Genomic DNA, 23,632 nt, shown 5'->3' with positions numbered 1-23,632 from the left:
GAGCCCCGGGCAGCGCCAAGGAGCCATCCGACTCATTCATTTCCTGGGACCGAGAACCCCCGGGCTTACCTTGTGGGAGGCCATCTCGCTTACTGAGCGGTAGGTCTGCATCGTCTCTAACTGGTCCAGGCACCAGTCCAGCTCCTCCAGGGTCTCCCGGGCCAGCTGCTGGTACGTCTCCTCTGGGGAGTGGAAGGACATGGAATGGCAAGGGGGCAAAGGCCCAGGCAGCGAGATCAGCTCTGCTCCTGGGGGGGACCGTGGGGCCCCATCCTTGCCTTGCTCAGGATGGGAGGGCAGGACCTGGCCTGAGCCCCTGCACGCTCAACGTCTCCGGCCAATGGGCTTTGTTTCATTCAACATTTAAGTGTTTGTGAACTGCAAGATACTGCGCTGGGAAACAATTGCTCAGGAAAATGCAGCTCCTGCCCTCATGGAGCTCACTGTCTAACAGGAGATGATACAAGGGCAGACAGTGACAACGGGCAAAATTTCAAAGTGCATTAGGTTGGGGTAAAGGGCTACAGCAGGAAGAGCTCACCTTGGGCACCACCCTCCTCCTCTAGTCCTTCCTCTTGCCATGTCAAGGCTCTTACCTGAGAGCGTGGCCTTGTACACCGCTGGCTGATTGCCCATTGGGGACTTCCTGGGGAAAAACAGAGAAAGCATGAGCACTTCAGGGAGGGTCCCTGGACACCAGAGCCCCCCGGGTGGGCACTCACTTGTTGCCAACAGCGGCCGGCACATTGGCCAGAAGGGAGAAGTTGCTTCGGACACTTCTTAGACTTGCTAGCACCTGGGGTGACACAAGAAGGGCAGTCAGTGAAACCTACTGGGGTAGATCTGGCATTCAGGAAGAGTCCTGAGGCTGAAGGGCTGTGCATACAATTCTAAGTCATTTTCTTGAGTATCTCAACCCATACTACCCCCCCACCCTCCCACCACACACACAACCCCTGACCTCACCCCCACCCCCCACAACCATCAGTACCAGCCCCACCACCACGCCAAGGTTTTCCTCTTCAAACTGACCTGGGCAAAGGGTGTCACAATCAAGTCTTCATGTCTACAATAAATGGCAGTTTGGAGAGGGTGTCAGAAACCAAAGGTCAGGGCTCGGAGACTCGGGGAGCTAGCTCTCGCCCCCCAGCTGGGCCGGGGCTCATCTGGGAGGGAAAGGTGAGCAGGGGGGCAGAATGGGGGCACAGTCTTGGAGGGATACAGACCGGGAAGTTTTAGCATGCTGGGGGAGGGGGGAGAAGTGGCCGAGTCTGGTGATCCTAAGGAGGTAAGGAGGTATGCTCACACTTCACTGGCAATGGAAGAGTTTCGGGACATGGTCTTGGGTGACATGTCATAGTCACTGTCGGAGCGGTACAGGAAGGACTCACGGCGCTGGCTCTGGGGGGCGCTGGGGGGCAGCACCAGCCCCGGGCTCGCCTGCGAGTCCAAGGGGCTGCGTCCTGGGGAGGGAGAAGGTCCATTCTCCACCTCAAAGCTGCAACAGGGAGAGAAGGAAAAAGGCAGAGAGGATGGGGAGAAGAACAATGAGACAGAGATGGAGAGAAATATAGATGGAGAAAAAGAGGAAGGAAGGAAGGGAGGGAGGGAGGGAGAAAGGGAGGGACGGAGGAAGGAAGGGAAGGGAGGCAGGCAGGCAGAGGTGTGGACAATGGTATACACAGGAATTAAAGGAGAGACAATGGGAAATGTCAGAACACAGAGTCCAAGAGAGAGAAGGATGGGAACAGAGATTGGGAAATAGACAACTAGCAGGAGAAATGGGCAGAAAATAAGCAGAAAACCAACCACAGAGCCTACCACCCTTTTGCCTGAGCTGAGCTCTCCCTGAACCTGGAGGTGGTGCAGTGGCACCATGGAAAGGGCTGGACTTTGAAGAAATCAAATCCAGCCTCAGCTATTGGCCAGCACTTACTTGGGAAAGTCAACTTAAAACCTCTACTTGCCTCAGTTTCCATGTCTGTAAAATGGGAATAATAGCACCTACCTCTTTAAAGTGTTACATAAATAGTAGCTATTTAATTAGAGAGAGCAGGGAAGTTGTAGCTTCAGGGTCTCTGAGATTAAATCAATGAGTGGGAAAGTTTAGAAGAAGGAAATAATGGGAAAACTCTGGAAACAAGGGTTTGAGTCTTAGTCCGGGCACCAGAATTTGCTTGGTCTTTCCTTTTCCCTCTGTTTCTGTTTCTTCATTTCTTTGTCTCTCCCCCATTTCTGTGTCTCTTCTCCATTTCTCTTCCTCTATTCCTCCCTCCCTCCTCTCTTCCTCTCTTTCCCTTTTTCTCCCTTCCCTCTCCTCTCTCCCCTCTTCCTCCCTCTCCCTTCCCTCTCTTCCCCTCTTCCACTTCTCCCTCCCTCTACTTTTCCCTTTTCCTCTCTCCCTCCCTATTTCTCTCTCTCTCTCCCTCCCCTCTCCTTCTCTTCCCTCTTCCTGTCTCCCTGCCTCTCCCTCCCTCTCTGTTCCTCTCTGTTCTCCTCCCTCCCCTCTCCCTCCCTTCCCTCTCCCTCTCTCCCTGCCTCTCTCACACACACATTTGCACAGAGGGAAACTGACAGAGACTAGACAAACTGATAGACCAAGAAGCCACAAAACAAAACTAGGAGACAATTTCTGACTTATGAGAGGCAAAAGCAGACCCAAAAAGAGAAAGACATTCAGACAGACCAATGATTTCTAGAAGAAAGCGGGAGGGCTACCCTGACTGACAGAAGAAAAAACACGACAGCTCCGCTTAGCTGGCACCTAGCCCAGCTCAGTCCTGGCATGGCGCCTGCCCCACCCTCCCCTGGGGGCCCATGTCTGTGCACTCCAGAGCCCTGGGACTAGGTACAGGTGTGGGGAGGGGGAGGTCTCCTGAGCCCCCTGTTTGTGCTTCCAGGAGCTCAACCTCTTCTTAACCCTGTCCTTGCCACATAAGGAGCCAGCCCAGCCTGGGGGAGGGAAAGGTAAACTCTGATCAGGTTGGATTTGAGAGGGAAAGCTCTGATCCCAGGAAAAGATGGATGTTTAGAATCTGTGGCCTTGCCCCTTGGCTACAGGGGGAGCACAGACACTCCAAGGTGGGTGGATAGAGATGTTCATCACCCAATCTCCCTTCACAACATGAGATTCCAATGTGTCCTTGCAGGGCTCCCCCAAATCCAGCAAACACCCTCCAATGGAGCCCCCATTGGAGAGAGCCACACACACAGGAGCCATTGTTGGAGGTCTTGATTCGGGCTTTTATGTCTTCCCTGCTCTGGTAGCTCTCCCTCTTCATTCAGCCTCCCTAGCTTCCTAGTAATGTTATCCCAGCAAAGAGCTGGGGAAGGTAAAGAAGCAGCTCCGTTCATTCTAAATGCAGATGTGGGGCATTATCTGGTATTTGGGTCCAAAGGCTCTGCTCCTATATCTTATTTTTTTCTCACCACTCTCTTCTGTCAATGTCACTCAATTCTCTTAGAGCTTCTACTATTACCTTCCCGAAGCTTCCTGACGCCTAAATCTTTAGCTCCAGGCTTGCCCAGTATTCTGAGCTCTCAACCTGCTTCCCTGCCTTGTATAGCTCTGCCTTGTGTCCCGAGTACCTGGGACTCAGAGTATCCAAAAACAAGCTCATTATCTTTGCCCCCAAAACTGCTTCTCCTGCTGATTTCACTATTTCTGGCTATGGCACCACCATCGACTATTCGGTCTTCTATGTTTTAACCTGGAGTTATCTTTGTTTTTTTCCTCTACATCATTTGACAAAACTTTCAATTCCACCTCATCTCATACACAAACACTTTTTTTCCAGTGCCGTTCATTACCTTAATATGAGTCAAGCTGTCACTGGCCTGGATTATTACAATAAACTCAAAACTTCTTACTGATTACATTACCTCCCCTTCCCAATAGGTGGTTCATACTGTTGTCAGATTCATCTTTGCTTCTCAAGTAAAACTCAAGATTCATCTGATTGGTGTTCAAGGCCTTTCACTATAAAGCTTAAACCTACTTGCATCTGTGCTGTGCATTTTGCTCCATGTCCTGTACTCTCCCATCTCCATGCCTTTGTTCATGCTGTTCATTATACCTAGATTGTCCTCCCCTTCTTTTCATACATGAACATGTATGCATGTATCTATGCATGTATGCTTGCCCAACTTAAATGCTACCTCCCAATCTCCCCTTTCTCACTTATAACTCACATAGTGCCTAGTTTGCTCCTAGAGTAACTGGTGGTATTGTGGGTAGAGTATTGGGAATGAAATCAGAAATATTTAAGTAAAAATCTAGTCTCAGACACTTAAAAGCTAAGTGACTCGTGACTCAGGACAAGTCCATTAATCTCTGTTTTCTCAAATATAAAATATGAATAATAAAAGTACCTAATTTTGCAAGGTGGTTGTGAGGATCAAATGAAATATTTGTAAAAGCATGTCTTCAGCACAGTGCCTGATACTTAGTAGGTCCTATATAAATGTTTAATCCATTTTACAGTTGTACATTTATAAATGGAATATATAATATTCCAATTACCCGCATTTGTGCTTTATCACTCCCTGTTTTTTTGTTTTTTCTAAGCTAAATGAATTTAGGGAATATATTTTATTTAAATTTTGTATTTTCCCCTAGAACTAAAGACAGAGCACAAGTGATAAATATCAATATATATCCTCAATTGAATATAGTCGGCAAACGATCCCATCTTTTTCCTCTCCCCCCCCCCCAGCACCAATAACTCAGTTATTTGTGGTTTGACATATCTCCATCCTCCCAAACTTCCTGAATTCCTTATTCCTTCAGCATCTGACATACAGATTCCATGGGACCTCTTTCTTTCACCCACCCTAGTAGGTCAAATTTTGCTGGGGTGGGGGTAGGAGTGAGTGGGTACCTGGTACACTGTTTCCACTGTCCGAACTCGATCTTTCCTTCCCCACCCACTGCAATGGCCCCACCTTCTTCAGGCTCCTGGGTCTGACTTGGCCCCAAGGAAGTTCCCGGTCTAGTGACTACAAAACAAGTATATGAGGGGCTGGGGTGGGGGTGGGGAGGGAGGAATGATTTCAGTGGCTGAATGCATGTATGTGTCCCAGAGACTGTTGTGTGGCTGTATGTACAGCTGCTGTGTGTCTTCGAGACTGCAGTCTGAGTGTGTAGCCCATCTGTTCTGAGTATGTATGACTTTCTGTCACTGCTTGAGTTGGTATTCAATGTGTCTGTGTGTGACAAAGTCTGTTTTTGAGACTACTGTTGTGTCTATGTCTGCCCTCATGTGTACCTAAGATTGCTATGTGACTGCAATGTGCTGAAATTCTGAGCCTCTGGGTTTGTGTGCTGTGTCCTATGACATACTGTCATTTGTATAGTTCTAAAAGTGACTGGATTGATTCTGGGTTGGGGAAAATTTAAGGCTAGAGTGGTGGATCTAGAGAGACCCAGACCTAGAACTGTGTAGGCAACTTCCCTCCAGTGTGGTTCTGCTGAAAACCTCTTTCCATTAGAAAGGTGAACAAGGCAAAAGAATTAGACTTAAAATTGCATAGAACTGAGAGACTGCTCTGGTCCAAATCTCCACTTTGCAGATAAGGAAACTGAGGCCCAGTTCAGTGACTTGCTCAAGGTCACATATCTAAAAGCCAAAGATGGGATTTGATCCCACCTTCTCTACTTCCAGTGATTTCACTGTCCTTTTCATAAGCTGAAGCCTCCTGAATTTTAATACCCTTAACTCTAGTCCCCAATCCCTGCTCCTCTTCTCCTACCACCAACCCTTAGGTCCTGCCTTGGTCTCTTAATATTCTTAACTCTTCAGTTCCCTCAGCTCTTCTCTCCTCAAGTCCTTTCAGGTCCCTCAGACTCCTCCAAGTCTCCAATGGCCCCTACATTAGCTGGCCCTTTCTCCTCCTCCATTCCCCCAAGTTTCTCTTCCTTGGACTCTAAATATACTCAGAGCGAGACACAGGAATCTTCCCCTCTCTGGTTTCCCCAGTGCCTCGGCCCGGACAAGCTAGGGTTTCAAGGCCAGGGCTCCAACTTGGGCACTGTGGGAAGAGGGTGAGGGGAGCTTGAGAAGCCCAGAATATGCGGCCCCGGACCTGTAGTTCTAGGCTGGCTGAGAAAGAGCTCAGGCCTTCCCTCCCCCAAGCACAGCAGGAAAAGTCTGGGTCTGGTAGGGCCCGGGTCTGGGTCCAGGCCATGAGGCTGGACACCCACCTGACGGACTTGGTGAGCCGGTGCTGGCGAATGTCCTCTTCGCTGAAGGAGAAGTGTGTGGCGGGCTCAGAGCCGGCACCCAGGAAAGCCAGGGGGCGGATTGGGGGCAGCGCCAGGGCCAGGGCCGGGGGCCGAGGCTGGGGTCGGGGCTGAGCCGGGGGCGCCCCCGCCTCCCCCGGGGAGCCGGGCGGGCAGGAGCCAGAGAACATGGGAGCGGCGCATGGAGAGGTTGAGTGCTACCGCGGGAGCACGCTGGGGCTGGGCTTGGCGCCGGGACTCAAGCACGGGTCCGGCCCCTCGCAGCCCCAAAACAGAAGGTGGCAGTGGAACCGCAAGGCTGAGAACTAGAGCGCCTCTGAGGCCGGAGGGGACGCTCCAGAGTCTGGGGCCTGTGGCCCCGCCTTTGGCAGGAGGGGCCAGGAGAACAGCCCAGGGTCACCCCCGAGGGACGGGACGAGACCCAGGAGTCCTGGAACCCGGAGCACAGCGCAACTCTTGGAGGGAGGCGGGACCGGCAGGAGCCAGAACCTCAGGAAGCTTCTCTCAAAGGCGCAAACTTTCCACTGAGTGACCGCACTCCCCTCCCCAATGACCCACCCGGAACGGATTTAGGGGCGGGGAAGGGGGCTGCTCCTGCTGGGGGAATTTGCTTCAGTTGGGTGTCCCTCGGGCGAGAAGTGGTATGAACTCCTTCCCTGGAGCTCCGGTGCCCCGCTCCCCTTCCTGTCCTAAGTCCCCGCAGACACCCTCAGCTCCCCCAACTCCTGGCCCCGGAGGGCCATCACCACAGGTTATTACAACCCTTCCCCCAAGCGGCGGCCAGAATCTCCGCCCTCTACCTCCCGGTGACGCCCGAGCTCCGCTGTGCCCGAGGGCAATGAATGCCAAGGGACTTGGGCTGGGTCCCCACCTCATCGCCTCTTGCTGCTCAGCAGGGAGAGGGAAGGATCCCAGACCAACCGCAGAGCTAGGGGACTGTCTCCACTTGAACGTGCCCTCCCTCCCTTCCCCTTTTCCGCCACCCCCCTTCCCGGTAAACTATAGCAAGAAATTCAACTCCAAGATTAGACAGGTGACAAACACCCAGATACAGACTCCGGAAAGACAAGGACCCAGAGACAGAAAACTTCGGGACGCTCCCCACGCAGCTTTCTATTCTCCCGGTGTTTCGGTCCCTTGTCTAGGGGAGGAAAGGGAATCATCTTGATCCAACTCAGTCGCCACAGACCCTACCTGCGGGTCGGTCTTGTCCCTGCATCCCCCGCAGCTCCGGTGCCGCAATTCGGGCCAGCGGTGCTTAGTACTAGGGCAGGTGCACTAAGAAGGAGGGGCTACAAGTAAACCCCGAGTTCTGAGATTGGGGAAAACAAAGCGTCTGGGTTTGCAGCTTCAGATGATGTCCACTCGCGGAGAAATGGAGAGTAGCACGACCGAAACACTTTCATCACAATTAAGGTCAGATCCCTCTCTTTTCTGGTCTCACTGTAGAACCAGGGCTGGTCTAGTTCTTCCCACCCGACTCCCCAACTCTATCCCAGGCAGCAGAAAGAGGGGTGGGCAATAAATAGTTTTCCCGCCGCTTCCGAGAAGAGCTTTCCTCCCACCCGAGGCCAAACTGGGCTGTGGGCAAGGCTTGGGCTGGATCGAGGGGGCGCGCGGGTCGGACGCACTTACCGAACCCGGGCCTGACGGTGGGAGTCCCAGAGCCTGCGACTGGGCTGCAGCCGCTTTCGGAAGGTGGGGGAATGAGTCGAGAAGAAGACAGGCGAATGGGGCGGCGTGAGCCGGAGGCTCGGGGGCCCGCCCGGGGATGACTCCGGCAGGAAAGCCTCGTCCTCTGCCTCCGACTCTCGCCTGAGCACCGGGCCTGACAGCAGCAGCTTCGGGATGCTGCCCACTCTGGGCCCGCGGGCCATGACTGGACACTGGTCCGGGGCCCCGTGTCCTCGGAAAAGCCACGTGGGGTTCAGGAGAGACGGCTGGAGGCCTGGCTGTGGGCCCGGGCCACCTCCCTGACTCCGCTGGGGCCTCTCCTCTACAGCCAGCGGCTTGGTGAGCGGGGGGCGGGGGGAGTGGGAAGGTCTGATCCTGCGGCCCCGCCTAGCCCAGGCCGGGGCCCTGCATCTGTGCTGTTCCGCCCCATCTCCTCTGCCCAGTGCCGGGCGCCCAGCCCCGGGCTCCAGCCCTTCCGGCTTTTCTGGAGAGGCAGATTTGGAGTCGAGGAAAAGAGCTGTTTAAAGCAGGAAGCCCCCAGAAGCGCCAGCCCTCAGGTCTGAAGTACTGTCTCGAGACAAGTAACCTTAGACGCAGCCTCAGGACTTCCAAGACCTTTGGACTCAGTCTAAGTTCCGCGTGCCCCTTGGATCCTTTCCGGCAGCTTTAGGGACTGCCTGCACCCAGACGGTCTCCTTCCTCCTCAGACCATATATTTGGAAAAGCGGAAGGCCAGTCTGCTAGTCCTTAATTGGAAGGAGGGGCCACAGCCCCTGGACAGAGAGAAAGGACCCGTCCGAGGTATTCTTATTACAGGGGCGTCTCATTCTGGACTTTGCGAAGCCGCAGTTACAGTGAAGCGCTGTCAGGACGGGTTCCGCGATGGCCTGGGATTCCGAAGCGGTACTTCAGGCCCTGAGATCAGCCAGAGTAGCTCCCGAGAACGACTCGCTGCTTGTGCCCCAGACTCCCCCTTCAGGCCAGGGGCTCCAAGCTCCACCTAACTCTGCTCAGACCAGGGTCTTCCTGGCTGTATCTGCGTTGCAGCCCGTATCGCAATGCGTGTAGGATTGCAATTTTTGTTGATGTGGGTATTCCCTCCATCATCATCAGATCGCAACCCCTCTATAATTTAATCTTTAAGTCAACAAGCAGGATCCATTACCCACAGCCATCCTGGAGATTTGCTTCTCCGAATTCACCAGGCTATCTCAGAGGTTAGACAATCTTTTGCTTCTGCCTTCCCTGCTCAAAGATTTTCCAGCTTGATAGAACCCTTGGGGTTTTATCCATGTCTGACACAAACTCAGAAACCCCAGAATCATCTCCCCACAGGCAGGAGGCATCAAGAAGACTTTTAATGCAAGTCAGAGGAGGTGGGGATCATCCCTGAGTCCAAGACTGAACCCTTAATCCAGTTTTAGTCTGATCCTAACTACACTCACAGCCCAACCACAGAATGACCTCCATAAATCTCACTGATCCAGACAGCCACATACTGAGCTCTTGACTTCAAACACAAGCTAATGATGATATAATAGCATTTTACATTGGATGTTAAGGTTTGCAAAGTATTTTACATATGTTATCTCAGTTGATCCTCACAACAACCCTGTGAAAGAGGAGAGATTATCCCCATTCTATAGATAAGAAAACTCAGATATTAAGTGACTTGTCCTGGAAGACAGATCAAGTAAGTATCTAAGGAAGTCTTTAGAACTCCAATCTTGCCCATCTCAAGCCCAAAGCAAAATTCATAAAACTACCTTTTGCATTATTGGTCCTGTAACTCATAATTCCCCACCCCACCCCCTGCATGATCCAGATTTAGACCCAAGCACTAGGATTTACACCTCACCCTCATTCGGATCTATCCCTACCACAGGATAACTATGTCTTCTCACTATCAAATTTCATCTGTGAGTGTAGGGCTTTCCTTTTGTTCTTTCATTTTAGCTGTGTCCCACTCTTCGTGTTCCCATTTGGGCTTTTCTTGACAAAGATACTGCAGTAGTTTGCTATTTTTCCAGCTCATTTTTACATGAGGAATTGAGACAAAAAGAATTAAGTGACTTGCTCAGAATCACACAATAAGTGTCTGAAGCTAGATTTTAAATCAGAAAGATGTCTTCCTGAATCCCAGCCCAGTACTTTCTCTCTATTCATTGTGTCACCTAACTGCTCTGGGCTTCTCTAAAGGTACATATAACCCCTCCTAGGGATAAGTGCATTGTGACACCCCTTTTAGGCTGAACCCCAGAGAGGGAGGGATCTGACATCATGATACCTCCGATTATCTCATTTTACCATTCAGCTGTGAGATGCATGAAGTTCTCCCATAGAGGCTAACAAGAAAATAACATTTCCATTATTTCAAGGTTTGTAAAGCTGTGAGACACTGTACATGTTTACCCTCATCTCATAGATCAGGAAATTGAGGTACATAGGGGGTCGTCTATCTTCACACAATCAAGTGAAGACTCAGGCCAGATGTGAGTCTAATTCTTTCCTGCCTAGGATCTTCCCACACACATACTTTGACTGAATCTTGAATGGTAGATTTTCAGGCTCAGGGACAAAAGAGTGGGAGGAGAGACTTGGGGTACCCATCTTTCCGTGGCCCAGAGCCTAGGAATTGGCTGGCACAAGAAGCTGTTTGGGGCCCTGCTAAGATTAAACATCTCCAATGTGGATGGCTATTTATAATCCAGGATGGGGGGCACCTTCTCCCACAGACTGCCTCCCTCCTCTCAGAGCTGGAGAGAAAAGGAAGCTATCCTTTTAACTAGGGGGAGAAGGGTTTCGGTGAAATGACTAGGGACCCAGGATAGAATTTGACCTTGTCCCTTAGAATTTGATTCCAGGTAAGTAAGTTATTCTCCATCTAGATCTCGGTAATCATCATCATCATAATTATGTTTTGGGCTACATAAGCCCAAGCTTCTTCAAGTTCCGATTTTCGGAATTTCAGCCATTCGTGAGTTAAGCTTCCTTCCTCTACCATATACTCCACTGATTCCCACACAAGCCTTAACTCTTTCTCAGATCATGCTTTTCCTGTCTCCAACCCTAGACAAGAGTATCCTACAGTCTAATGGGGGGAGGAGGATGATAAAGGGTGAGGCTCCAGAGTCCCTCGTTGCTCTCACAACCACTGGTTATTCATTCCTGCTATAGAGCAGACATTTCTCAAGGGCTAAGTGGGGGTCTGCTGGACTTAATCAGGGATGAGGGGAAAGAGAGGGGAGCCAAAGGGACTCGCCGAACCGATCACACAGTGGCCACCAGAGGGCGCCAGGAATCTAGGGACCGCGGGGCTGAATAAGCGATAGAAAAGGAGGGTTCTCTGGGAACAGTTCGAAGTTCTGAGATTTGGGGGAAAGACATTTGCAAGGGCTGGAGGAGCGGAGCAGCAGAAACAGAAAATGACACAGCAAGGCACCGGCGGGACTCAAGGCCTCAAACTTGGTGCGCCCCAAGGTACCGGCAAAGTCTAAAGTCTAGCATCCCAAAGCCCTTGCCCTACTCCTCCAGAGGCAGCCCCTGCCTTTTCCCAACAGACTTGCGCCTATTGCTCGCGGGCCCCGGTGCCCGATTTAGAACTCTTCCTGTTCCTTGAGGGTACGGTTGTCTTGTGCTAAGGCGGGCCTTCCCAAATCTCCCGTCCTTTCCAGGTCCGCCTGTGTCCTCCTCGCTCTCTTTGTGTCTTTGTCTCTCTCGTCCTCGGGTTCCGCGCGGGGGGTCACGTTCCCCAACCTTTCCCGTGCAGTTCTCCCGGGCTCCATCTGCCTCCTGCCTGGAATGTCAGCCCGTGACTCAGCCCCGCTAGGGGGCGGGCGGGGGTGGGAACTCGGAGTCTGTGCCAGTGTGCATGGGGACTGGGGGCTCGGTGGCGGGGGGCACAAGGTGCCTCCCCGTCTGCAGACGAGGTCTCAGTCCCCCGCATCTTCCCGATGCTTATTAGCAGGAAGCCCTTGGCTCGCTGTCACCCCTGGAGCACGCTGGTCCTTTGCTCCCGCCCTCACCAAAAAAAAAAAAAAAAAAAAAAAAAAAAAATCAAGGCAAGCTTAAGTTTAGTGGGAGAGGGGATGGATTCCCCCTTCCTCCGTGCAATTCCTCGAGACCAGCACCAATTTGCCTGCCACCGGCTGTGAGCTCAAACGTCCTGGAGGAGACAAAAGATATGTGGGCAAGGCGAGGAAGGCAGAATTGTTAAGATACAGAAGAAATAAAAATAAAAAGGGAAATGGAAATAGATGTAGAGATGGACAGAGCTAGGCAGAGAAACAACAGACCGAGAAACTCCCAAGTACCACAGTCCCTGGCCCGGCCAGGGAAGTCCTTATTTTCCTCATCTCCACTTTTAGCCCAATGAACGGACAGAATTGTGCCCATCACTCCCTCCCTTTGCTGTGTTGCCCCTGTCCCGACTATCGAGAACTCTACACGGAAGCGCTGGATTTAGGTTACGTATCCCCAGTACCTACAGCATCCGCCAGATCTAGCCGCCCACTCACCCCCCCCCCCCGAACTACGAAAGGAGGCTCAGCGCCTCCTGGTTGAAACAATCTCCACAGGAACTCCGAGTTCACTGCAGCGACAATAGCACAGCGGGCACGAAATCCCCGGACCCCTGCAGGGGAGGTGGCTCCGTTATAACACCCTCAAAGGAGCCTGAGCCCCCTCGGTTCTGCCCTCCTTTCTTACTGTCCAGTCCGAGTTCTCCTTCCACCTCCGCCACACACCCCGCAGGCAGCCTGAGCAAAACTGAGCTTAAAGCTCTGCCCACGAACAGGTCCAGGTTAGACCCGGGGACTCGGGCACCCAGCCCTAAGAAGCCCCTGCCCTGGATGCAGACGCTTAGGAAAAGCGCCCCCCAGAGAACCTCTCTCTGCTCATCAAGTTCCACGTCTCCCCGGCAGCTTGCTTTGCTTTTGCCACCGACCACTGCCTAGACGGGAGAGCGCGACCGCTTCTCCAGTCGGCCCAGTCACCGTATGTATACCCTGCAGCCCGGAGACAGACATCTCTCGGCCGTCACATCCAGAGACCCTAAAACTTGGCGACCCTCCCTCCAAGCCAGAAACTTGATCTCAGATCCTGTCCTAGAGCCCCCTGAGACTCCAAAACAACACCTACAGGATACAACGCAGGACCCTGAAAAATACATCCCGGCGACCCAATATAGCCCCCCGGGGGGGGGGGGGGCTCAGAGCACCGACCCCGGAACCCGAGTTAGCGCCCTCTAGGGCCCCCAAACAGTGACTACAGGTGCTGGCATAGTCCGACCGGACCCCGCTATAACGTGAGCTGGAACGCCAGATAGCGTTAGCATGGGAAGTGGTCCCAATTCCAGTTCGGCGGGTTTGTTTTGGTTTGGGGTTTTTGAGGACCCCACTGAGCGCTGACACCTTGGAACAGGTTCCTTGACGCCGGGCGTCTAGCGCCTCCCAGCGTCCTGCCCGAGTTCCCCCCTCACCCGCCCCGCGGCGCCTCCGTCCTCGCCGCCTCCCTTACCGTTTGCCGCCGCTGCCCCCGGCCGAGGTCCCATGGAAGGAAGAGGGCCAGGACATACGGGACTTGCGCAGGCCAGGCCGGTCGCTCGTGTCCACAGCATCGGCGCGCTCGATGGGCCGGTGCGGAGCGCGCTCCCGCTCAGAGTCCCCCCGCTCGGGCCCCTGCGCTCGGCGCTCGCGGTCCGTGTTGTCAGAATAGCCCCGCTGCTGGATCCGGATCGGGGTCCGTGGCTGGCGCCACAGGTGCTGGGGTGGCCTCAGCGTGGCCTGGCCATCCCGGGCCCCGGGCAGCGACAGGGACAGGCTCTTCTTTGAGCAGGGCGGCGGCTCCATTCTGGCTCTCCAGCCCGCCCGGGCGCCCTCTCGGACCCCGGCTTCAGTGGTGCGCAGCCCCCTGCGCCCAGGCCAGAGTCCTTGCGCTCTGCTTTGCCCGAGCCATCTTGCCCTGAGCCAGAAAGGGCGGAGGAGGGCTAGCCCGGGGCTCCGGACGCAGAGCCCGGGGGCAGCGGGAAGAAGAGCGGAGTAGGGGGACAGAAACACGGGTCGCTGCGGGGGCTGGCAGCAGGGGCGGCTCGCAGCGGGGACGGCTCCCGGGCGCTGAGAGGTATTGGGCTTGGATGAGGGTCGCCGGAGCCCAGAGCTTTCGGCAACGAAGCCCTGAACCAAGGAGCTTGGAACCCGCAGGGGCTAGCGGGGAAAGGCACTCCCTTCTCCCTGGGGCTCGGGGGTCCCGAGGGGCGCCCCGCGCCCCACAGCCGGTGTCAACCCAGCTGCTGCCGCGGCGCCGCCGCCTCACTGAGTCCGCGGCTCCGCGCTCCGCTCCGCGCCCGCCCCGCGCTCCCGCCCCGCCCCCGCTGCCGCCATGGCAGCTACAGCCTGCTGTCAGCGCCGCCCCCAGCCCCCCGGCCCCAACTTAGAGGGGGAGGGGAAGAGGCCTAACCTGGGGAGGGGGTGGTTGGCCCAAAGCGGCTCTCTCCCTCCATCTAACAGGTCCCAATTCCACGCGCGCGATTCCCCCTCCCCAGCCAAACGCCACCCCACCCGTTTGAGTGGGAGGGGACCCAGTGCCCTCCCTTTCTGCAACATCGCTCAGGAAAGTGCAGGCACGAAGGAGTTAACTCGGTAAACCGACGCGGGGAAAGCTCAACTTCCGTCTATCAGTCCTCCGTCTGTCAGTCAAAGGGGGCGGAGTCTACAGCCGAAGGTCTTAACGGGACCGTGTGTGACCATCTGTGAGTATGTGACAGTCTGACTGTGTGTCCGTGTGCGTTGCTGGGAACGTGAATGAGGGTGTCCCCGCGTGCACCTGTGCATGTGTGTGCCCCTTGTATGTTTTCATGATCTATGTTTGGGACTGTAAGGTGTGTGTGTGTGTGTGTGTGAGCCCGTGCGTGGGTCTGGGTGTGTGTCTGAGCGTGCATGTTGTCTAGAGTGGGTAGAGGAAGGAGCCGACTGGAGGAAATACTAAAGCTAGTTGAACACTAATTTATCGGCGTCTGCGGGGAATCCCGGACTTGCAAAGGGGAAACTGAGGCACTCTCTCTGATGCTCCGGGGGGGAAAACCAGAAAAGCCATTTTCAAGGGGCTGCCGGGATCCGGGGATCATTTCTTACCTCCTAATGTGGGTAGACTGGACTCTATTGGTGGTCTGGGGAGAGAAGGAACCTTCACACTACGAAGGAATATACGGCCTTTCCCGAGAAGTAAACGGGGAGCGAGCGCACTGTCCCCTCTCCTTCCGAGGCCACCGAGTCTCCCCACCCCCACCCTACCCCCTGCAGCGCCTAATTCTGGAGAGGCCGTGACTCACTCCCCGCCGCCCCCTGCGCCCTGCGGAGCCGAGCCAAGTCAACCGGAGCCGAGCAGGGTTGCAGCCAGTCTTCGGGTCCTCAGCCCCCAGCCCGGGATCCCCCCCATCATCCCTACGGCCGGTTGCGGACCTATGATGTCCACACTCCCGCACCCCCTCCCCGTCCCCAATCCAATATATACTGCGCGGCCCTCCCTCCTTCCCTCGGAAAGCAGTGGAATAGTCTATACCATCCCCCCCTCCCCTCCGTACTCCCGCCCCTCTCCCTCCAGCGCTTTTATAAAAAGAGCTGCCAATCTTGCTGCTGCCGGAGACCAATTTCATCCCCCACAAAGCTCTTCTAGTTCCCACCCCTTCCCTTCCTATCTGCTCCCCCCTCCCCCCTCCAAATCAGGCCTGTGCTCCCACTAACAGTAAGGGATGGAGGTGGTGGACATCCAAGCCTGTGAAGAAAGGACCGAGGTTTGGGGAAACTTCCCAATCCGGACTCCTCCCATAATCCAAAAAGGGCAGAATCCCCACAGAGGGACCCTCCTCCCCAATAAGGTCAGAACCATATGTGATGACTCCTCAGAAAGAATAGTGTGTCCAGCCACCAGAGAATAAAAAAAGGGGTGACCAGAGGTCCTGAAGCTGATGCTTCATAACTCATATCAGTGCCCCATAGGGTTGTCTGGATTTTAAGGTCTGGGGTCGAGGAAGGCGTTGCAGTGTCAGTAAAGGAGGCAGAGTGTAAAAAAGAGAGTGCCCAGCTGGGGGACCTATAGGTGGCAGGGAAGAAGAAAAAAATGGATCCTGGAGCTCAGAAGGACTGGGAGGTCCTTACAGGTTGAAATAGCTAGAGATCAATAGGGAGATTATACACCCAAGTACCAAGTGGTGCTGGAGACTTGAGGCTTCCAGGTTGAGGTGGCGTGGGTAGAGAGAATCACTCAAAGCCATATAAAAGGCTAGAAAGCCATCTTCCCTGTAAATATCTCTCCTCCTCCCTCCCCCCAGCTCCAATTACATCAGAAAGATTACAGGATCAGCAAAGAGGGACAGGTCTGTGGCGAGCAGGAAGTGAATGATGAAAGAACACTTTTGCCTGGCTGATGGATTCCCCCTCTCTGGAACCTACAGTTTAGGAGCTTAGGCCAGTTCACCAGGCATTGTTCCCATTTTCAATCTCAGTCACCCTTAGTACATGAGAAATCCTGTATGATGCAAAAATGGCCATGATGTTCCATCTTTGTACCATGATCTGTTCCCTTTCGTCACATACCCCTTAGTTGCACTTGTCTAATGTTCTCAAAATACATATAAAACTGTGACTTACCTGAACTATATTGGTTCCAGCATCTAGCATTCTGGAGGCATTTAGGGTTTATTGAATGTATGACAGACATATCTCCCTACTAGGCTAAGGTCCATAAAAGTAGAGTAAAGCTTTATCTCAATTTGTATCTGCCCCTAAATAGTATAATATTTGGCACAATATGTTTTTTGCTGACAACTCCTGTAACATATACTTTCTAATCTATAAAAATAGGAAGAGTATTCAGACATTAGACTTGTACTATCTCAGAATAAGGTGAGGAAAGCACTAAAGTGGGAAAAAAATGTTTAGAAATGTAAACCAAATTGTCCTTTTCATCCAAAGGAAAGTGCAGAAGATACTAAATTAGGAACCAGAAGATCTGGACTCTTAAGTCTGTTCTGATATTAACTTGCATTGTGGCCTTGAGCTATTGCCTTCCCTAATCTGGGCCTCAGTTTCCCCATCCATAATAGGAAGTGATTTGACAAGATGATTTCTAAAGTTCCTTTGACTTTATGGGTCTGGCTCCCCTAATATAAGTCAGATCCTGAGAGGGCCCAGCCTAGATCTGAGCCCTTCAGCTCCCAGGCATGCTAGGATTGCTTTGGCCTTGATTTCAAAGGAAAGCCAGTGGGTTGAAAAATAGGGGGAATCAGAATATGAGCAGTCCTGCTTTCCGGGAACAGAACTGGTCTGGTTCTTAATTGGATAGCTAGACTGGGTTCACACATCCCACACACACATACACCCCTGGGTTTGTCTTACCTTCCACTATGACCATGGACTCCCTTATGCCAGGGAAGGAGCCAAAACCAGATGTTACTTGTGTGGTGAGGGGAAAAGCCGTGTTGTATGGAATTAAAGAGTTGGAGGGCTGGCTTTTCTAACTTACTACCTGTGTGATTTTGATCTAGTTCCCTCACTTCTCTAGGACTCAGTTTCCTTCTCTGTAAGTCGGTGCTCCATTAAATTTCTTCTACCTTGGAATCTCCCAGGAGTGTCCCTCCCCTCCCTTTGCCCATTGCCCACCCTCCTCCCTACCTGTTAGGCTCTGCCCGGGTGATTGAGATGAGGGGCGGAATCAGCAGCGCCAGCGTGTTGGGCCGAGGCCGTGGGGCTACATCAACCGGTTCCTGGTCCACCCAGCCCGAGCTGTAGGGACCGGATGAAAGGCGGCGGAGGCGGAGACGAGGACGCAGCTCAGTGCCCAGAGTGTTGCCCCCTGAATGGGAGAGCCTACAGCGGCTTGACTCCCCAGCCTCCCTGGGCCTCTGCAGAGGGCAGGATGGGAATTGGGGATTGGGACGTACTCCAGTCCAGATTTTCCCCTCGTCCTCCCCCTCAGACCCCCCCAAGGAACGCCAGTGTTTCTCTCTGAATCCAAACTTGTGAAATGGCATATTTCGGAAGGATATAAATCCATTTAAATCAGAACACTCCTTAACTGAGAGATTGTCACTGATGGTATTTCAGGTCCCTAGCTGTTTCGTGCTCCGCCCCTAGATTGGCCTTAAAAAGTAGGGGAATAGTTCGTTTCCAATGTGCCCACTCCCTCTCTTGTCAGATCAGAAAGATCAGAAAGTAGGAACAGGATTGGGGGCTACATACAGAGGCTTGGGGCGGGGGGTTGCTAATTCCTGCAGGGAGCAGGCCGTGATCTGAGCCCCTTCAGTCTGGGGAAGGCTATGCAGGCATCCCAAACCAGACTGTTCTGTTTACCTGAAGCTGGAAAAGCGCAGGATGGGACCTCAGATTCCAAAACAGGGATGATGAACACCGGGAGTCTTAAAGAGAGCGGCCAACAGAGGGCGCACTAACAGAACCTCTGTAAACTTGTGCCCAAGCTCCTACCTGTGCCCGGCCCCGGGACCCCAAACCCCCTCTCACCCGGGCCGGGTAGCGCACCTCGTCTCCACTCACAGCCACGGCCAAGAAACTGCGACTTCTCCTCATCCTGCGGTCCCTAAGAAGCAGGGGCCATGGAGCCCCCAGGACAAAAGCCTGGAGGGGGTGTGGAAGCTCCTGGGAAAGAAAGACGATGGAGAAAGAGAAAAAAAGGCAGGAAGAAAAAAGGAAAGGAAGAGTGGGACTCTGGTTAGAATACCTTGTTCTCTCCTAATCAAGTACTCCTTCCACGGAGAAGAGATTGAGAGCCCTCCCTCAATATCCTGTTTCCTCTCCATCAGGCCTTGTGCTCACTTCAAATTGCCTCCCACGCAGGTAAGCTTGTCCTGTTCCCCCAGCCCCAAATAGACCATGTCCCCTCCAACTTGGGAGTCTCACGTGCTCCAAGTTTCATCCCCCTCCTACCAGCCTCTTACCATTCTCAGGCCATGTCTCCCTCCCGAGTGGGATGCTCTTGGCTCGGGCCATGTCGGGACTCTTCCCTTCCCCCATGCTCAGGCTGCTCCCTGTTTCTCGGGCGCCCCCTGCCAGCCAGTTCCCTCCCGTCCCAAAGCGAGATGTCAAAGGATTCCCTATGTCCTCTAGCCCTGATGTCATTTCCCCAAAGCGTGACGCCCCCCCTGCCCGGAATGGATGAGGTCCTTACAGGGGGAGGGGAAGGAGCATGCTGTGACGTTGCCTCTGGTTGCCGCGGAAACGGATGACGCAGAATGTGCTGGGTGGCGTCAATGCTGCGTCCCTTCCCCGCGGGGTTCTCCTAGTCGAGGAGATCCCAAGTATTGACTGGCAGAATCCCCCTCCCCATCAATCCCCCTCTCGGAAGGTCCCCAGGGCTAATGCTACAGAGTTGGCCGGGCTGGGCAGTCTATCGCCAGTCTAGCGATGGTTTAGGCAGTAGATCGGGCAAGCCAGGTTGGGGGCAGAGGCGAAGAGGGGAAGATGGAGAAGGAGAGAGACTGGTGGACGAGGTACAGTGGGAGGGTGACAGAGAAATAGAAAGAGACAAAAAGAGAAATTCCAAGAAAGAGAGCAAGATACAAAGGGAGAAAGAGATGCTCAGGGGGAAAAATGAAGGGAGAGATGGGGACTGAGAAAGAGTAAGGGACAGAGAACGAGAAAAATTAAAAAAAGCAAAACCAGAGACTTGACTCAAGAGCAAATATAATGACGGTACAATGATACAAAGATAAACAGAGATGTACACAGAGATCCAACACTCACTGAAATGTATGGGCCGAAATCCCCATCTCACCCCCTCTCTCCAGTGTGCTCAGGGACAGAACGAAGGGAGATGGAAAGGGAAGGAGAGGCAGTCACTGTCCCAGCACCTGCCACAGTGTGAGGCTCCCCAAAGCGACAAAAAGGGAGGATAGAGCCGAGAGTTCCGGCACCGCACCTCCTAGCCCAGCTGCTCCACTCCTCCCTCCAGACTTGCTCCTCACAGTCTCCCTCCCAAGCCGGATGTCACCGCTGGGGTCCGGGGATGACGCGGGGCAGGCCACTGGAGGGCACAGATGGCTGGGCAAAACGGAGGCGGGGTTGAGGGGGGTTGGCATCAGGGTGGACTCGGGTATGAGAGCCTGTCAGAACTTAACTCCTTCCCAGCTGGACTTGCTGATCTAAGCCTTTATGATTGGGTAGAATTGAGTAAAGGGAATGAGCAGGTCTAAAGGGGCTGCAGTAAGGACTATTGGGGGATACTTTACAATTGAGAAGATGAATAAAGGAACTGGAAGGACCCAGGGTGTTGAAGGCATGCAGGAGTTAAAGTGATGAGTTTGATCTTTAAGGGTAAGGACCTAAACGATCTTTGTAGTCTTTGGGAGGGGCAGCCTCCTTCCCTCCTCTGGGTGCTCTCCAGACTTTATAAAGTCAAGACACTGGGTATAAGAAGAGAAAAGGCTGGCTAGAAGTGGGGAAGATAGTTTAAGAGAAGGAACAGGTGCAGAGAAGCACTTCCCTCTGCTCAGAGGAGTTGGGATAAAGCAAAGAAAGTCTTGGTTAAGAATACTAATCCCCATCCCCAGCAACCTGTGTCTGAGAACATATATATGTTTATATTTGTCAAATGGTGGAGAGTATGCCCGATTGTGTCCAGTAATGGAATGTGCATGTTCAAGAGTAAATGTTGAAGTCTGTATGTCTTGGACAGCGAGGCAAACAGGTGAGGATTAGGATGGTCCGGTCTTCCCAGACCCTCTAGGAAGAAGAATACCTGGAACTAGGAATGGAGCCATTGAGAAGAAGGAGCCCCAAGGGATGACTTTAAGGACTCACTGCCTAGCCTATAACTTGGAGTTGGGTGGGTATCTCCAGTTCTCAGACATATTATCCTGTTTCCAAGTCCCTTTAGCTTCAGATGGGTGCAGATCCGAAGGCCAAGGGATTGCGGGAGAGTTCACCATCCCCCTTAATGCCTTTCCTTGCAGATGATTTTATATGTGCCTCAGAACCTCCCTTCTAATTACCTCAAAGTCTCTCCTTCCAGATTTTCCCAGCTCTTTCCCTTAGTCTACCAGAGCCATTGCGGTTCTGTCCCCAAAGAGCCTCCTCTTCCAGGTCCACTCAGTCTCCCCAGCCCTACGCCCTGTTTTCCTCCCACTCCTCCCCCTCCAGCCCTTCTTGCAAGCCCTCTCAGTGCCTTCCCACCCCCAGCCCCACACCAAGTTCACTCCGAGTTTACCCCCACCTCCCATTCCCCTTTGCCTTTCTTCCAACTCCCCTCTCCCTTTCTCCCCCCTCCACACACTCAGACGGGAGGGAGACTGGCTGGTAAAGAGTCCGGGCTCCCTGCCCGGCACAAGCAGACAGGATCCTGACACCGTAGCAGGTTGGGGGACAGGTCGGGGCATCCCGCAGCGGCTTCTTACCTCGGGCTGGGCCCAATGGCTCTGTTCCCCCAGGGCCCGCCCCGCGTCTGTCCCTGCGGAGCGTGAGCGTGAGTGTAAAATGAGTATGTTTTAGTGTGTGCGCCCGTGTGTGTGTGTCCGCACCGCGCTGCCTCTGGCGGGGACTGACAGCTAGATGGGGAGGGGGGAAGGAGATTCTTGCTCTCGCTTCCCACCTCCCAGCACCCCGCCCCCGCAAACCCCCCGAGTATGAATGGAGCCCGCCAGAGCCGCCGCCGGGGGCGGGGTGGGGGAGGGGCGGCAACAGCTTTTGTCTGGACCTGGAATCTCCCTCCGCCCCCTCCTTCCCTTCTCCGCTCAGTTCGCTCTCGGTCTCCCTCCCCCTCCTTTCCGCAACCCCTCCCCCCTGGCCTCCGAGGGCTTCCCTCGGGAATCCTTCCCCACTTCTTCGCCACTCTAAGGATGCGGAATGTGTGCCCGGAGGAGTGGGTTTTTCCAGACTGGAAGCCGCAATCACTGGACTCTCGACACTATGGCAGTCCTCTTATTTCGGGTCCCGGAACTCCCTATAATCCAGGATAATCCCCGCGCCGGCCTGGAAAGATCTCTCTGTATAGTTGAGGATAAAAGGGGTCGAGGCGGCAATCAAGGCTTTGGGAACGTGGGGGCTGAGGGGGCTGTCCTGGAGGACAAGAGAACAGAATCCCTGCGAACTCTCCTAGCGGCCTGAACATAACCCAACATCCTCACCTCTGGGTACCTATCCTGGCCTTGGGCTCCATTGCGGAGGCTCAGCCTCCGCACCCAGTCCTCGAGACCCTATCCCTCCAATCACTTCCCGCTCCAGGCCGGACTTCCGAGCTCTGGTCCCTTACTCAAAACCTTCTGCCCTACTTGGCAAAAGCAGATTTTAATCATTAATCCCCTCTCCTCCAAATCTCCTCCGCAATAATCCTGCCCCTCTCCTTGTGTCCGAGCGCCCCTAGGCGGATGCTGGGGGGAAAGGAGCTCAACCGGCAGCGCCTCCTTCAGACCCCTACATCCCGACCCCTGCTTAGGGTCTCTCCCCTACCAGCAGTAAAGGTTGAAAACCTTGGACGCTAGCTGCTGATCTGAGTTGATCCCCACACATTCACACACACACACGTCTGCATTCGAGAATTGAAGAATAGGGGACTCAAGTGTCCCAAGACCCTCCTGATGATTCCTGATCCCCCTCAACCTCCATCCTCTGCCTAAGGGCTCTTTGCCCTTTCTATTCAAATTCTGAATCTTCAGGGGGCCCTCGAGATGGATGGGAAGCAGCCCCATCCCTGGCCGAGCCCCTCCCTCCTGACCTTGTTAAATTCATTCAACAGTAATTAGTGCTTACTTGGTGTAGAGACCTGCTTCCAGCCCCGCAATGCTGGCGATGCAGAGAGAAATAAAAGACACAGCTTTCTTTCAATGAGCTTATATCATTCTACTGTGGTGCTTGTAAGGGAATAAATGCCCCATCAACAGTAACTTCAGCGTCAGGTCCTTTCTGTTGCCTCTCTCAGCCACCACCCTAATTCATGCATGTATTTTACATCATCTGGACACCCCTTTTTGCCTCCCTTATCTCACTCCTTTCCTCCACTCCCAGGACATACTTCACAAAACTGCCAATATAAATTTTTCCTAATGCATAGATGTGGTCATAGGCAGTTAGGTTGTGCTGGTGCTGGAGTCAGAATAGTCCTGAATTCAAATCTAAATTCAGACACTAATAGCTGGTGATCCTAAGTAAGTCACTTAACTTCTGACTGCCTTATTTTTCTCAACTGGAAAGTCAGAGATAATCGCACCTATCTCACAAGGTGGCTATGAGGGTCAAATGAGATAATATTTGTAGGAGTTATATAAATGCTAGCTATTATAATTACTCTACAACTTGGAATAACTCATTATCTAAAGAATAAAATTTAAACTCCTAAGCCTGTCATTTGGACCCCTTTACAACATGTTCCAATACCATATCATCAACTACCATATCTTTCAAAACTTGAATTACAACTAAACTGGACCTTCTCTTATCCTTGCTTATCCTGTTCCCTCTAGTATCCATGACCTTGATTGAAATGTCACTCCTCTCTCCCATTCAATTAGCTCTCTTCCTATCTCCATTTGTGGAAGTCTTTCATTTCCTTTAAGGCCTCAGCTCAATTGTTATCCTTATCCATGAAACCTTTCCTAAACTTCCTTCAGGTGAAAGTGATCTTTCCTGCCTCTAATTTCTCATGGTGTTTGGTCCCTCTAACACACTGGCAGGGATCATCTTTATCTCAGTGCTTATTGCCTAAATTAGACTATGA

At 53.2% G+C, this 23,632-nt stretch overlaps 1 protein-coding gene across 6 annotated transcripts in view; it reads right to left on the bottom strand.

The window, feature by feature from the left end:
* PDE4A (phosphodiesterase 4A) overlaps positions 1–19,871 on the bottom strand; it is a 31,239-nt gene extending 11,368 nt beyond the window's left edge. Inside the window, exons 1-8 of one of the 6 annotated variants that reach the window (XM_031947512.1) lie at positions 19,669–19,871; positions 18,430–18,564; positions 17,584–17,813; positions 1,307–1,498; positions 1,033–1,066; positions 723–796; positions 597–646; positions 70–182 (exon numbers count right to left, since the gene is read on the bottom strand). In XM_031947512.1, the coding sequence (XP_031803372.1) occupies positions 70–182; positions 597–646; positions 723–796; positions 1,033–1,066; positions 1,307–1,498; positions 17,584–17,813; positions 18,430–18,495 (759 nt within the window). In that variant the 5' untranslated portion in view covers positions 18,496–18,564; positions 19,669–19,871. Of the gene's footprint in view, positions 1–69; positions 183–596; positions 647–722; positions 797–1,032; positions 1,067–1,306; positions 1,499–6,202; positions 6,777–7,876; positions 9,461–13,432; positions 13,803–17,583; positions 17,814–18,429; positions 18,565–18,863; positions 19,015–19,668 lie in introns of those variants that run through there. The other 5 variants (XM_031947509.1, XM_031947510.1, XM_031947511.1 and 2 more) reach the window with 5 other exon arrangements.
* Positions 19,872–23,632: the final 3,761 nt, after the last annotated feature.

Source organism: Sarcophilus harrisii, chromosome 1 (assembly GCF_902635505.1).
Source record: "Sarcophilus harrisii chromosome 1, mSarHar1.11, whole genome shotgun sequence".
NCBI classification, from domain to species: Eukaryota; Metazoa; Chordata; class Mammalia; order Dasyuromorphia; family Dasyuridae; genus Sarcophilus; species Sarcophilus harrisii.
Note: the sequence above shows the minus strand (reverse complement) of the source record. Positions and strands in the feature narration are given on the sequence as shown.